Genomic DNA, 14,014 nt, shown 5'->3' with positions numbered 1-14,014 from the left:
AACAAGGAATTCCACCCATGTCTTCCACATGTGTCCTGTACAAATATTTCAGACAGGTGTTTTTCATTGTTAAACCCTCATTTCATTGGTATTCCTGACCAAACACCAATCAATTTCCCTTTTCCCCTCCCTATGCATTATGGTGTCAAGATTTAATAAATTCTCTGCTGAAAAAAGTGGATCTGATAATTTTCTCTCTCTCTCTAATGAAAAAGAGAGGAGTTCTTAATTCACTTTCAAGTTGATGACCAGGTATTAACATTTTCTTCCATGACCAACACCAATACTGTTTACTGTTGTTCTGGCATTTCTTTCTAGAGAACTTGCTAAAAAAAAAAGTGTCAAGACTGGTTGTTGAGGGAGAATGACAACTAAATGAATGACTGCAGCACCTATCCAACTATATGCTTCTATTTCATGATCGTTTCCCTCTCTCAATCTTCCAGGACAAGATTTTTGGAGAACAGTAAAAGTATTGTTGGATTTCTGAAGGCAATTGCGTGGATCACACTATTTATGCTTTAGCTTGGGTGTCTAGGTATAATTCATTTTTTCATCAGTAGGACATTGGCAAATTTAAGTACAGAACTGTCATTTAAATGATCTATTAAGTGTCAACGCAGTTGACTTAACTGTAAATTATCTCCATGGATTGCTTTTCCAATTTGTAATACTGTTATTATTTTTACATTTTCTATTTTAGGGTGGAAGAAAAACATAACCGTTTCTGTGATGACGTCCTGCGAAACAGAGAACAACATTTCAACATAGTTATTAGGAAGACTTCACACTTCTGCAATCCACAAATAAAATAACTGTGTTGCATAACAAAAACAAATGTTAAATACATAACGCTTATCTCTAGCCAAGTAGTAATGTGTTTCTATTCCAAATTCAGATAGACCAGCTAGGGCATGTTTTTACTTAGTACATCTACTTTACACTACAACTAGTTCTAATGTACCTAAAATGAATGCTAAAGACATTATCAATATTTACTGTATATTTATTTCAGCATCACAGTACTAAACATCTTCTCAGAGAATGTTGTTTCTTGACACTTCTATAAAATTTCAGCAACTTGTGTAAGCTTCATATGGATTTCCAATATTTTTTACATTGATTACAGAAAGTGATTCCTACTTGCCTTCTGCAGTCTAGTCCTTTTTATTACATTTCCCAACATGCACAGCCAGTAGAAATCCTTATAATGCCAAAGATTGCCAACTGACATTCGAAAACAAAAATGTCAACACCTTTGTCTATTATAACTAAACTGTAAACAAACGGTAGCAGGAGGATTTCTGACTGACTCTCGAAACTCTGTATTCAAAACTTTGCATTTTACAAACTGAGGGTCACAAATTTGCTTCAAAATGAATACAAAATACTTTTACAAAACATTTTGGTTTATCCTACTTTCCTGTCAACTAAAATATGTGAAATTATTTACTAAAGAGTAGCTTGATTTGAAAAGTCATATTCAATCACATTTGCTGATCTACATAATAGTTTAGAACAGTTACAGCCATTAATGTAGTCATTTTGCTCTTCCTATTACTGGTAACACTGACTACGCTGCAGCACCCTCCTTGTTCTGAGATAGCAGGGCTGCCGGTGGATGTGGGTAGAAGCCATCAGTGTCTGAATTATTGCTTGAAAATCTGGGAAATTTGTGATCCAGTGGCAAATCTAAAAAAAAATAAAAAAAAATGAAACAAATATATTTCTTTAAACTTCCAAATGGTTTAAGCTCGTAAATTCACCAGTTCTACATACAGTAAAATATTATTAAGCTAGTCAATTTTAGATCTTATGAATTAGGCTAGATATGAATATTAAATCATATTTGCTATCAGTACACTTTCAGATATCAAAAACACCCAGTTCCCATGAAAAACCAATATAATAAAGGGTCATTTACAAGTGACAGCACAGAAGTTGAGATATTTCTCTGTCAATTTATGCATCTATTTGTGGCCACTTTAAGTGACAGGCACATGGGTTATTGCAGCAAGATAAAATATATGTATAAATATATTTATGTGGCAGACAAAAAAAAAACTGCTTTTCTTCATTTTCCAAATAAGTAAACAGTCAGTAAATTAGGAAATGATCCCTATAGTTATAAATTGTAGCACATATATGTTCTTTTTTTTAACTATTATAATTTATTCTGCAAACAAATCTAGTGTAAGTCAATGGTGATTTTTAATGAAATCAAGTGCTTGGTACAATATATAATACTAAGCAGTCTACGTATTAAGGCTAATATTGAGGAAATAGCAGCGCATTTCCACTCCTCCATTCCTATCTGTCTACTTTTCAGACGTTTTTCGTAGTTGTCAGCCGGAGGTGTGCATGGAAGAGTCCGAGCAGAGGAAAGGTGTGCACATATGGCAACGAGATTAAGCATTACCATGCAGCGTGCTGTGTCGCTCTCTCCCATGTGCCCGCACAGTTACATGTTTCACCAAGTTAACAAGGGATGGTTAAACATTGAGCAATAGAACACATTTCTGTGAAACATAGTCAGTACTTTTACATGCTGATTCATAGATTCAGGTCAGGGTGTTGATGATACAAACAACACAAGCCTGGAGCTTTACTATGAGTGTTGTCCTAGCAAGTCACTATGAGATGCACACATTTCTCCTAGCAGGGGGGATAAGATACGGCACTGTGATAATTTTTTAATGCTTCATTTGTGCTTCTCTTATTCCCACCTTTATGCTACACAACAATTTTTATAATAGTAGTATTACAGGTGATAAATAGGATGAACACAAATTAAATGTAAAGAGTTTTTTCCTTTAGTTACAGGCTAAAATGAAGTCCTGTCTAAGATCAATGGCTGGAACGATCCTCTAAAGATCAGTGGTACTGTGCTATAAAATATAATCATTTATTTTGGGATTCCCTTCTGCAGTTACCAATATTCTATGCTTAGGTACAAGGCCGGGGGTAACATTATGCAATCTAACACAGATTAGAACGCCAATATTTTGGAGGCACGTAAAACACTGAATGAGGCCCTAAGCTAAGAGCTGGCTGCCCATGCACTGAGCACTAACAGCCCTGGGTATTTAAATCAAATGCATCCCCCTTCCTCAATGCCAAACTCTTGCTTCACAGAAAGTAAGAAGGGAGGGGGGTGCAGTGCCTGAGGGGGAGAGGAGTATTTAGGGTGCGGGGCGTATTGTAACCTTTGACCAACATTGACTAGGTAATTATCAGTACTTTTTTCACTTTACAAGTAGGTTACTGCAATATTTGCTAACAATTGAGAAAATTGCCTTTGAAAATCCACCACTCACCTACGATTGACATGATGCTTGGGATGGTAATTGTGCTGTAATCCCGAATACTGATGCAACACCAAGTGGCAGTCTGTATTTCCTGTGTGCTTTTTGTGCCAGGAATGCTGTCTGCAAAGTAAGATCCCCATTTTTTCGATACAGAATATGGTTCTTGTGGTTGAAGGCTCTAATTCCAGCCAAAGAGAAGAATGACACATGCTTCACAAAGACTCATGGATTATGAGAACTATTAATTTCAAGCCAGTGCAAATACAGAAGGCTAATAAGAGCAAGGTTCACATGTTTATGTGCCCAAGGCGAACCGGTAAACATAGCTCTCTCTTTTACTTAGCAACTAGCATCTTTCTGTCTTTAAAAGGACACTTGGGGATGTGTGCTGAACCCCATACTGTGCAAAATGCATGAGCTCAATAAAAAAATATATACATACATTAAACAATAAATTAATAAATCTGGGAATTAGCATATTAGTAACTAATGCTTGTAATAACATTTGACCATTAATAAAGTGCTTATAGCATCAACAATAGTATCAGTGGTTACATATGCAGTATTAAAAAAATAAAATAAATAAAGACACTTTACATTTCTAGGTGTGATTACCGCCAAATACATTTAGACAAATGTGAGCCTTGCTTCACTTTTCAATATTTAATTTAAATAATGATCTGACCTCGTAATACAAGTAATTTTAGTGCCATTTGACAATGGTCAGAGTACCTATTGAATTTATTCTTTAAAGCAGGAAAAAAAAGACAGGAGATTAAGTTGTCAATTTACAACAAACTGTAGCCAATCAAAGCATGTTAATAGCAGCTCAAAGTATTTCAGTCCAATCGATTTCTTATTTGTGTGGAGTTTGTATGTTCTCCCTGTGTTTGCGTGGATTTCCTCCGGGTGCTCCGGTTTTCTCCCTCACTCCAAAAACATACTGCTAGGTTAATTGGCTGCTATCAAAAATTGACCCTAGTCTCTGTCTGTCTGTCTCCCTGTCTGTCTATCTCCCTCTTTGTCTGTCTGTGTGAGTGTGTGTCTATATTAGGGAATTTAGACTGTAAGCTCCAATAGGGTAGGGACTGTTGTGAATGAGTTCTCTGTACAGCGCTGCGGAATTAGTGGCGCTATATAAATAAATGATGATGATAGCCAAGCTGAGTATCTAAACATCAACAACAGCACAGAATAATTATAAGGTGATGATTGTGCTTTCAAATCACTATATGAAGTGAAGTTCATACATGTAAAGTTCAAAAGTCCTAAAATATCAAAGACCATTTAATGAAATTAATTTAATTGCATGTGACAGGTTATATTTAGGTGTTTAAATGTTCCTTGCTACTTTACAAAATTACATTTTTGATCATTTTAAGCCATAAAGCTATAGAAAAAGCATGCTTGTTTTTTAGCTAAACATCTCCCAGGATTTTAAAACCTAAAACTTGTTTTTGTTAACTTTGGCAAGTACATTTTCCACAGCTGTAAGATATTATTTTCAACCCTGTATCTGTAATGATCTCATAGATTTAGTACTTCAAATAACCAGAATTACATTAGGTTGTATTATGTTTGCCCTTTATGTTTCAGACTCATATTCACTAAACAGTAGGCAATCATTATAAGTGTTTCCTATTGTTAAATAGTTCATGGTTGTTTCCTTGACTTAAATGTTGTAACTTTATTCAAAAACAATGCAAATGCCCCCTAAAGAATAAAAATGTTTTAGATTCCAAATTTACTGTGTCAATTTGTGCTTGCAATCTCCACAATTGCATAGAACTATAGAAGTGTTGCATGCTTTCTAAATAAACAATTATTAAGCAAAACATTATACAAATTACAATAATAACAATTATATAAACAATACATTAATTGCAACAATGTTTCATTTTAATCACTAACAATAAAATACATTGTTCAATTTTACCCTGACTTTCTACTATAGCATTAAGTATATCCCCCTTCTGTCATCACAAACAGCTATGAACACCCCCCACCTCCAACAGCTTTAAAATATTTTTATTTTTCATTATATTAAGGGCACAATATTATTGTATTATTATATTATGGTGGTAATATGAATGTATAATTATATTAAGGGTGCAATAGTAATTGACTGATAATGGGGACAATAATTATTTATGATAGGACCAACACTTTCATGTTGGGGGCACCATTTATACTGCAGAGATATGGCAATACAAGTGTTATTATGCACATGGGCATAGTACATTTTACATAGGTAGAGATGCTAGTTAACAGGGAAAAATGTGATTGGACAAGATTGCTTTAAACACAGAGAGGTGTGAATAAGGCGTCTTTGGGGGGGCCTGGGCATGGACTTTCAAGTGACATTTTACTGTTTCTGCCATGAAAACTGGGAAATGGGTGGGCACCTTGAAAGACAAATAGTTGAATTTGCACAAATAACAAGGCAGTGTAGGTAGGCATTCTTTACAGTTCAGTAATGAGCTGGTGTGATGCTGGTACAGAACAAAACACGCCCAATATGGTTGATGACACATTACTGGCAATGCCCCTGTGTATGAATCTTCCAATCTGCAGTCTGTACAGTGCTTTCTATTATTCTTTTCACTTGTATGGAGTTAAATACATAAGCTACTGTATTTGAAAAGGGCTGATATATTGTTGTTGTGTTCAAAACCAGCTTTACGTGATTATTAAATAGTAAAAAAAAATATAAAACCGTTTGACATGTGAATCTATGATAACTTATGAGATTGTGTGGCATTGCTTACTGATGTTCAGTTTCTGTATCCTGTGTACAACTAGGAACAGATATAAGATAATGATAGGGTAGAATGAGATATAACTAGGACATTGACAGGAAACCACAGATGTGGAGGCTATCTTTTGTAAAATTGCAATTTAAAGTTATTTTTTTTTCATGCATACTACTGCAAAGAGGACACCTGGAAAATCCTCTCTCTAACAAATATATGCATTCTGGAGGTGAAACTGAACCTAAAGAAAGACAACAAGTTCTGAAACTCCATGTAATGCATCAATCCATAAATGTAAAAAAAATGTTTATTCCATGAAACATTTTGTGATCTTACAATGTGTGTCACGTAATACATATACCTTGATATGGATGAAATACTGGAATATATTTTTAGCAGATACAGGAATGTTTGCAATCACAGGTTATATTATGGTCTGTAAATATATACGTTATATCCGTTGTAAATCGAACATAATTTACTCGTAACGATTAAATACAAATAGAACACACGTTTAGAAACGGAGCATGCAATTCTCAAACAATTATGAGGGTCTTTTGCCTGTGTCTAAACTGTGAAAGGAGACCTAGGGGTATATTTACCAAACTGCAGGTTTCAAAAAGTGGAGATGTTGCCTATGGCAACCAATCAGATTCTAGCTGTCATTTTGTAGAATGCACTAAATAAATGAAAGCTAGAATCTGATTGGTTGCTATAGGCAACATCTCCACTTTTTCACACCCGCCGTTTAGTAAACCTAGCCCCTAGAAAAGTTAGGGGGACTAATGCTGATTGAGTGACACAATGTGCAGTGTTATTATTTTCTCAGTGGCAGCCCTGCCCCCCTCCTCCATCTTCTTTTTCTTACATTGTAGAGGTAGGGATAGGCATAGTAGAGAGAGGATAAATCTCTCTGCAGCTCCACAGTGATAAGCTGGGAGTATGATGCTGCGCACTGATCCCACACCGCAGTGCCACACTCCCTGCCTGAAGAGCAGATGCACAGACACCACATTCACCCCCTCCCTCGGGTGAGCTGGAGTGGCAGAGTGTCTGGCAGTAAGGTGGGGTGGCTAGGCCGCACTGCGCGGTGGGGTTCTGTATGGGAAACATGCCACAGAGAAATATATTTTCAAATGTGACTTTAATATAAACTGCTCATTTGCTATTGAGAGCTGCAAAAGCTCAAGTAGTGATGTGAAAGATGGTTGTTAACTATTGTTTTTCTGTATCAATAAAAAGATTCACCCTCTACCTACAGTGAATTCCCTGTATACCAGTTAAGAGTTTACTTTCTATTTTTGTTTTTACTTTTATTAATTCTGTACTTTTTTAAATAGTTTGTGACCAATGAATTAATTCTCCTACTCTTGGGGGCATATTCCGCCGCGGAAAAAGTATTACCGTTATTACAGTATTACTAAGCCGGATTTCAGCTCGCAGCTCCCTGAGCTGAAATCCAGCGTTAAAGGTACCGTAATAACGGTATTCATGCGCACTATTACCGTAATGAAGGTAATAGTGCGCTCGCCGCGTTACTTTGGCCAGTAACGCCAACAATTGAATATGCCTCTTGAAAAGTAAACCTTTACCTCAGCATAGATATATTGCTACAGAATATATATGCAAAATGTGCACATTGCCAAATAAATTATTGGCCCAAAAATATTATTAATAGTTTACTGTGACACTACTCATTAGTCAGAACTGCCAAATAGAAACTAACATCAGTGAATGTTTGTGTACATTCTTTTTTGCTATTCTGGCTCACATACTCAACATGTGACTTAGTGATGCTTATTCTTGGAGAAAACATCTGTATAGATCACTTACATCATACTTTCCTTTCTTTTTTAAGCAGGATCCAAAATCAGTCACGTCTGGCTCCTGGACTTCACCTCCTTCTAGCTCCTCAAGTATGAGGACAGTCTCCCAGCTGCAATAGTGACGTGCTGAGAAAATATCTGACCGCATACTGTCACCAAAGTACACAGTCTGCGTGCCAGAAAATGAATGAAAAACAAAATAAAAACTCATTAGCCTTAGAGTAATGTATGTTTACATTAACCTATAGAAACTCAAATTTTAAATACTAGTTCATATTGCAGCATCATATATATGATTTCAGATGTATGCTCTTTTTTAAAGCTATTGTACTGGTGATTGGTGTTCTTAAAAACAAATAAAAAGGTGATATATAAGATATGTGTAGATAATGCACAATAATAACCTCATTAATAAAAGATTACACAACAGGGGCTACTTATGAAAGGTCAAAGTGGAGTTTCTGCATCTTTTCTTGCCATATATTGCATCATTCAGATTGTTTTTTCTATTTTCAGTCTGCTTATAAAGTATCCATCTGTCTTCACAGCCACTCTTGCGACCATTTTTACACTTAAAATGTATGCCTGATCAGCTGTTATCCATTACGTTCTATTGGGAAACTGCTATCACTGCAGATTGGGAAAAGAAGTATAAGAGCCAATGGAGAAGTTTCTAAGACAGAAAATTCTTTCTATTTAGTGAGTTCTTTATTTTTATTTTCTTCTTTTAAAGGTAGTCAAATTTATTTTTGGGAGCGGATGTGTAGTGATACTTTGTGCAGATGGGCTTAATGTGAATTTAGTGCCCAAGATCCAGTAGAAGATTGTTTTAGGCCACAAAGCTGGTGCAGTAGAGGACCAAAGGTCACAAAAGAAATAGTAAGGGGCAGAAATCAGGGAAACACACCATTATCTTCAACATATTTACTGCTAACATGGGTTCTACAACAAATGAGAACCTGATGTCTGAAATGATGGTACAACTGGAGGGATTTTATTGCACTAGACAGTGTTTATAGTATTAACAGATTTCACCAGGAAAATAAATGACTTGGAAAAAAAAACATTGCAGTAACAAAAAGACAAGTGACAGGGGACAAGGTAACTCTAGGCATGAGTGTCATGACCAGCATATAGAGGCTCTTGAAAATCAAGGATCTTGAAATCAGATCTGCAGACTCAGGGTCTCTGAGAAGCTTTCTTGGATTTACAAGTCAGTACACGTACTGAACTTCTGTCTAATGAATACCCTTCCCTGCTTAAGATAGAAAGATAGAATCCAAATGCCTTAAATAGACCATGCTCACCATATACACTGAAACACATTATAATGAACCTGCATTACCCGAAGATCATCATAATTACATTTGGGCCACTAATTAATTCTTAAAATAAATTATCCCCCATAAGAAAATTCATAATCATTTTTGTCCCGCTACAACAAAAAAAGATGGTTTATTTAAACTTCCATTGTGCCTCCTGTCATATTAACATTGCCCTGCAGTGTAATGTAATGTGATGTGTTTGCCAATCTTACCTACAGAAAGCAGTGTGTTGTATCTGGCGATTTTGAATTAAAACTCGGGAGTGTTTGCAAAATCGCGACTTTATACATTTGGCGATTTGCATAGCTAGAGAGGCACAAAATCAGGACTGCAATTTGTAGCGATTTTGAAAATGGCCATTTTGAAAGAAACATCTCTGGCGATTTTACATCAATTAGACGGTTAATAAATTGTTGATTTAAAACTTCTCTTAGAAAATCTCTGGAAATTAAAAATCGCAGCTTGATACAATTACCCCCAGATATCATGTGTCATCTATGGGACACTTTGCATATAGCTCTGCAGCAAAATACTTCCATAGATAATTTGAAACATTCCTTGGGGCATATTCAATTAGCTTTCTGGTTCGCGGCAACGCGCGTTACCGCGAATCTTGCGCAGTATTGCCGTTAATATGGTACCGCATTAACACGGATTTTCGTACGCAACCCTATGGGCTGCGAATGAAAATCCACATTATTGCGGTACCGTGGATTGACTTTGCGGGCCGTTCCGGCGCGATCCCATGAACCGGAAAGCTAATTGAATATGCCCCTTTATGTCCACTGGACCTATCAAGCATGACAAATTTATCACTCAGGTGCAGCTTCCCTTCCACAGTTAAGCAATAAGTGACCGACTGGTAAGGTTCTTAATACTACTGCTTTGACGGTTAATTCCATTCCTTTTTTTTCTCTTTTCTGGTTAAAGGGACTTCCGCATTAGATTATCTATAACTCATATGATGAAATTATTTTATCATTGCTCTTATCCCCTCCTAGACAGATCTCACCCCAAGACAGATAAGCTCATTAGTGGATCTTGTTTTAAGTTCTCAGTCACTGGTAGATACATGGAGGGAGTGGTTCATCTAAATACTCACCAACACAAGCCTAAAAAGCCTGTTAACTGGTATAATACCAAACTCTATTTCCAATCTAAATTCCCCATGATATTGTGGGAAAATCCCTTAGACCAGTGGTTCCCAAACTTTTGCAGTTCGCGGCACCCTTAGAGTCTCCATAATTTTTTCAAGGCACCCCTTTAAAATAATTACAGAGCAGTCACATTTTATAAGTAGCTGGGTCAAAAAACATAATAAATATTTAGGTCAGGACAGAAATACTTATTTAGTTGTATGCAAAAATACACATAAATCCAAGGGAAAATAATATATTTTTTTCAATTATATTTCTGTCAAATAATAATTTACAGCTAACTCACTCTGTGCCCCCTGAATCATCTCCACATACACTGTGCCCCTGCATCTCCACATACACTGTGCCCCTGCATCTCCACACACTCTGTGCCCCCTGTGCATCCACACACTCTGTGCCCCCTGTGCATCCACACACTCTGTGCCCCCTGTGCATCCACACACTCTGTGCCCCCTGTGCATCCACAGACTCTGTGCCCCCTGTGCATCCTCGCTCTGCCCCCTCTGCATCCTCGCTGTGCCCCCTCTGCATCCTCGCTGTGCCCCCTCTGCATCCTCAATGTGCCCCCTCTGCATCCTCACTGTGCCCCCTCTGCATCCTCGCTCTGCCCTCTCTGCATCTTCGCTCTGCCCTCTCTGCATCTTCGCTCTGCCCTCTCTGCATCTTCGCTCTGCCCACTCTGCATCCCGCCATGACCAGGAAGAGAGAAAAAAACCCAAAAAACTTACCAATCCGGCAGCGCCCGGGACCCAGCATCCTCTCTCCTGCCGCTTGTCACTGAATGTCAGGCGTGATGACGTCACGCTCAACATTCAGTGAGGAGGGAGGAGAATGCTGGGTCCCAGGCGCCGCCAGATTGGTACGTTTTTTTTTTGTTTGTTTTTTTCCTCTTCCTGTCCACGGGACCTCTGTGACAACGTGGCACCCCTGGGAGCCGCGGCGCACAGTTTGGGACCCTAGGCCTTAGACTATAAATAGAGCTTGCGGCTCTGTTATAGTCATTAAGTGTCGGAGCTTGTACAGTGTACAAGCTATTTAGTGTCGTCTGTCAACTTTTTTTCTTTTTTTTTTAACCAAGCATGTTCCGATTTGGATTACAAATATGGGGGCCCTTCTGGCCTGAAGAACAGAAGATTACAATCAACAAGGGGGCTCTTCTGGCCACAAGAACAGAACATATTTTCAAGCAGGGACATTTGGAATACAAATTATTTTGGACATTTCAAGCACAGACAATTGGAATTACTAATTATTTGGACTTTTCAAGCAGGGACAACTGGAATTACAAATTCATTTTGGACAAGCATTTTCGGATTAAAAGCTGCTGACAACAGATGAAGAATTCAGATTGGTAAGTATATTGGGGTTTTCTTATTTTTAATAAATTTGTGTGATATGAATGAGGGTGTTTTGTGTATTTATTGGGGTTTTATTATTTTTTAATGAAATGGTGTGGTTTTAAAGAGGGTGTTGTGGTTTTGTAAACATTTTGTTTTGTGGTACTACAGGTCTCAGCCAGCCATGGGTGTCAGGTCATGTTGGTACTTGTGGTTCTCCAAGTGTCAGCATGCCCTGGCTGCCATGGGTATGCTGGTGCTTGTAGCTATACAAGCATCAGCATGCCCATACTCTTTATGGCGCTCGGTTTGGCTGGGACTTGTAGTTCCACAAAACAAAATGGTGTCCGATTGTATTTTTAACTTTATTTTCGCCGATATTACCCTACACCCACCGCCCAGGGGTGTATGATTATTTCTAGAGGGAAGGGCCGGCTTGCTTTTTTTGGCAGACCCCACACCCTAGGGAATCCAGTCCAGCGCTGAACAGTCTGGGGTTGGGGTGTCATTATGGCAGGGGGACCCCTGCCGTGTGTCCCTCTGCTATAGTGCCACCCACCCTAGTGTTGGTTGAGTGAAAATCGGGGGGGGGGGGGGGGGGGGGGGGCGAGCCCACGCAAATTTTTCCTTGATTTTCACGCAACCAGCAGTAGGCTGGCAGCACTAGGGTTAATAGTGGTCGGACGGGGGGACCCCGTGGATTTTTGTTATTTTAATTGTTGTTTTTTTTACACTTTTGACAGCTGCCGGCTCTATAGACAGACAGTTTAACAGTGATGTGCTTACTAATCATCATCATCATCATTTATTTATATAGCGCCACTAATTACGCAGCGCTGTACAGAGAACTCGTTCACATCAGTCCCTGCCCCATTGGGACACCCGGATGAAACCCACGCAAACACAGGGAGAACATACAAACTCCACACAGATAAGGCCATGGTCGGGAATCAAACTCATGACCCCAGTGCTGTGAGGCAGAAGTGCTAACCACTAGGCTACTGTGCTGCCCAGGAATTATGCAGCTAGGAAGCAGCGTGTTGTATTTAGCTATTTTTAATGCTATATGCTTGTATAGCTAGAGTGGCAAACAATCTGGACTTTGATTTCTATAGATTTTGGAAATGAGGCTAAACCAAGACGTATCTCAGAAGAAAAAAATGTTTTAGTCAATGATAAAGGTTGCACTAAAGTGGAATGAGATTGTACTTTGATGTGATGTTTACAGTTTTGTAGAGTGCCTTTGGAGATTGTTCCACCTCTCTGTACCAAGACATACTTATGGAGGGGTCTCCAGAGAGCAGAGAGTAAGCATACACCTTGAAGTGCAATGAGTTTGCTTCATAAGTAAGGCCCTTTGTGTTCCATCATGGCATTCCTTAAAATATGCACATCTGGTTTTTTGCACAACAACTTCAAATCTTAAAGGCAGATGTAACTTCATGCATTACTTGTAGACAATGGATGCTTACAAACTGACCTATGTGTCACAAGTCTCAGATTTTAAAAGCTATTTAGAGACTGCTGACTGAGTGCTTACAGTTTGTGATGTCATGTCTCATCCACAGGTGAAACTAGTGCTCAAAAAAACAAAACACATGCATCAGAACATAGAGTAGGAAAGGGTTGGAGATCTATATGATTTTATAAACCATCATACTAAATGAAATCCATAATTTCAGATTATACTGGATGCATTAGAATGTGTAGCCTTGAGGACCACTAAGAGATAATAAAAGTTCTGCAGTGTTCAAAGTCAGTTACAAATAATACAAATCTGACCTAATAACAGAGCAAGCACAAAGTTGAGAAAGGGGTTGCAGATGAAAAAGAAAGGGCAGAGACAGCCCTGCTCGATAGAACTTGCACTCTAGAGGAATGCTGTCTGTACTATAAATGGGTCACTATAATGATCATCACTAGGATGCTCTCTGTATTGAATATAAATCCCTATAATGCTTTGTGTCTTATATATCATTAGAATGCTGCATGTATTGTATACATGTCACTAGAATCTCCGTATTGCGCAGCGATCACTAGAATGCTCTCTGTATACTATATAGATTACTAGAAAGCTCACTGTATTGCATATAAGTCACTAAAATGCTCTGTGTATGGTATAAGGGTCACTAGAATACTCTACATTGTATATTGGTAACTAGAACAGTCTTTGCATTGAATATTAGTCTGATGAGGCTGGAAGGTGCACTTTAGTTCTTTAACATCCCATTTTTTTTCATATATTTTATTGGCTATATAAAAGCATGTAGACAACCCACACCTGCATATTCCTGCCATGCCCAATTTT

General features: G+C 38.1%; 1 protein-coding gene across 3 annotated transcripts in view; it reads right to left on the bottom strand.

Annotated features, from left to right (window-relative positions):
* Positions 1-806: 806 nt before the first annotated feature.
* Positions 807-14,014, bottom strand: part of NT5DC1 (5'-nucleotidase domain containing 1) — a 332,570-nt gene continuing 319,362 nt past the window's right edge. The window contains exons 8-10 of one of the 3 annotated variants that reach the window (XM_075202953.1): positions 7,895-8,056; positions 3,318-3,486; positions 807-1,692 (exon numbers count right to left, since the gene is read on the bottom strand). In XM_075202953.1, the coding sequence (XP_075059054.1) occupies positions 1,574-1,692; positions 3,318-3,486; positions 7,895-8,056 (450 nt within the window). In that variant the 3' untranslated portion in view covers positions 807-1,573. The remainder of the gene's footprint in view (positions 1,693-3,317; positions 3,487-7,894; positions 8,057-14,014) is intronic. The other 2 variants (XM_075202950.1, XM_075202951.1) reach the window with 2 other exon arrangements.

This window comes from Mixophyes fleayi, chromosome 3 (assembly GCF_038048845.1).
Source record: "Mixophyes fleayi isolate aMixFle1 chromosome 3, aMixFle1.hap1, whole genome shotgun sequence".
NCBI lineage: Eukaryota > Metazoa > Chordata > Amphibia > Anura > Limnodynastidae > Mixophyes > Mixophyes fleayi.
The sequence above is the reverse complement of the archived record's forward strand: the minus strand, read 5'-3'. Positions and strand labels throughout refer to the sequence as shown.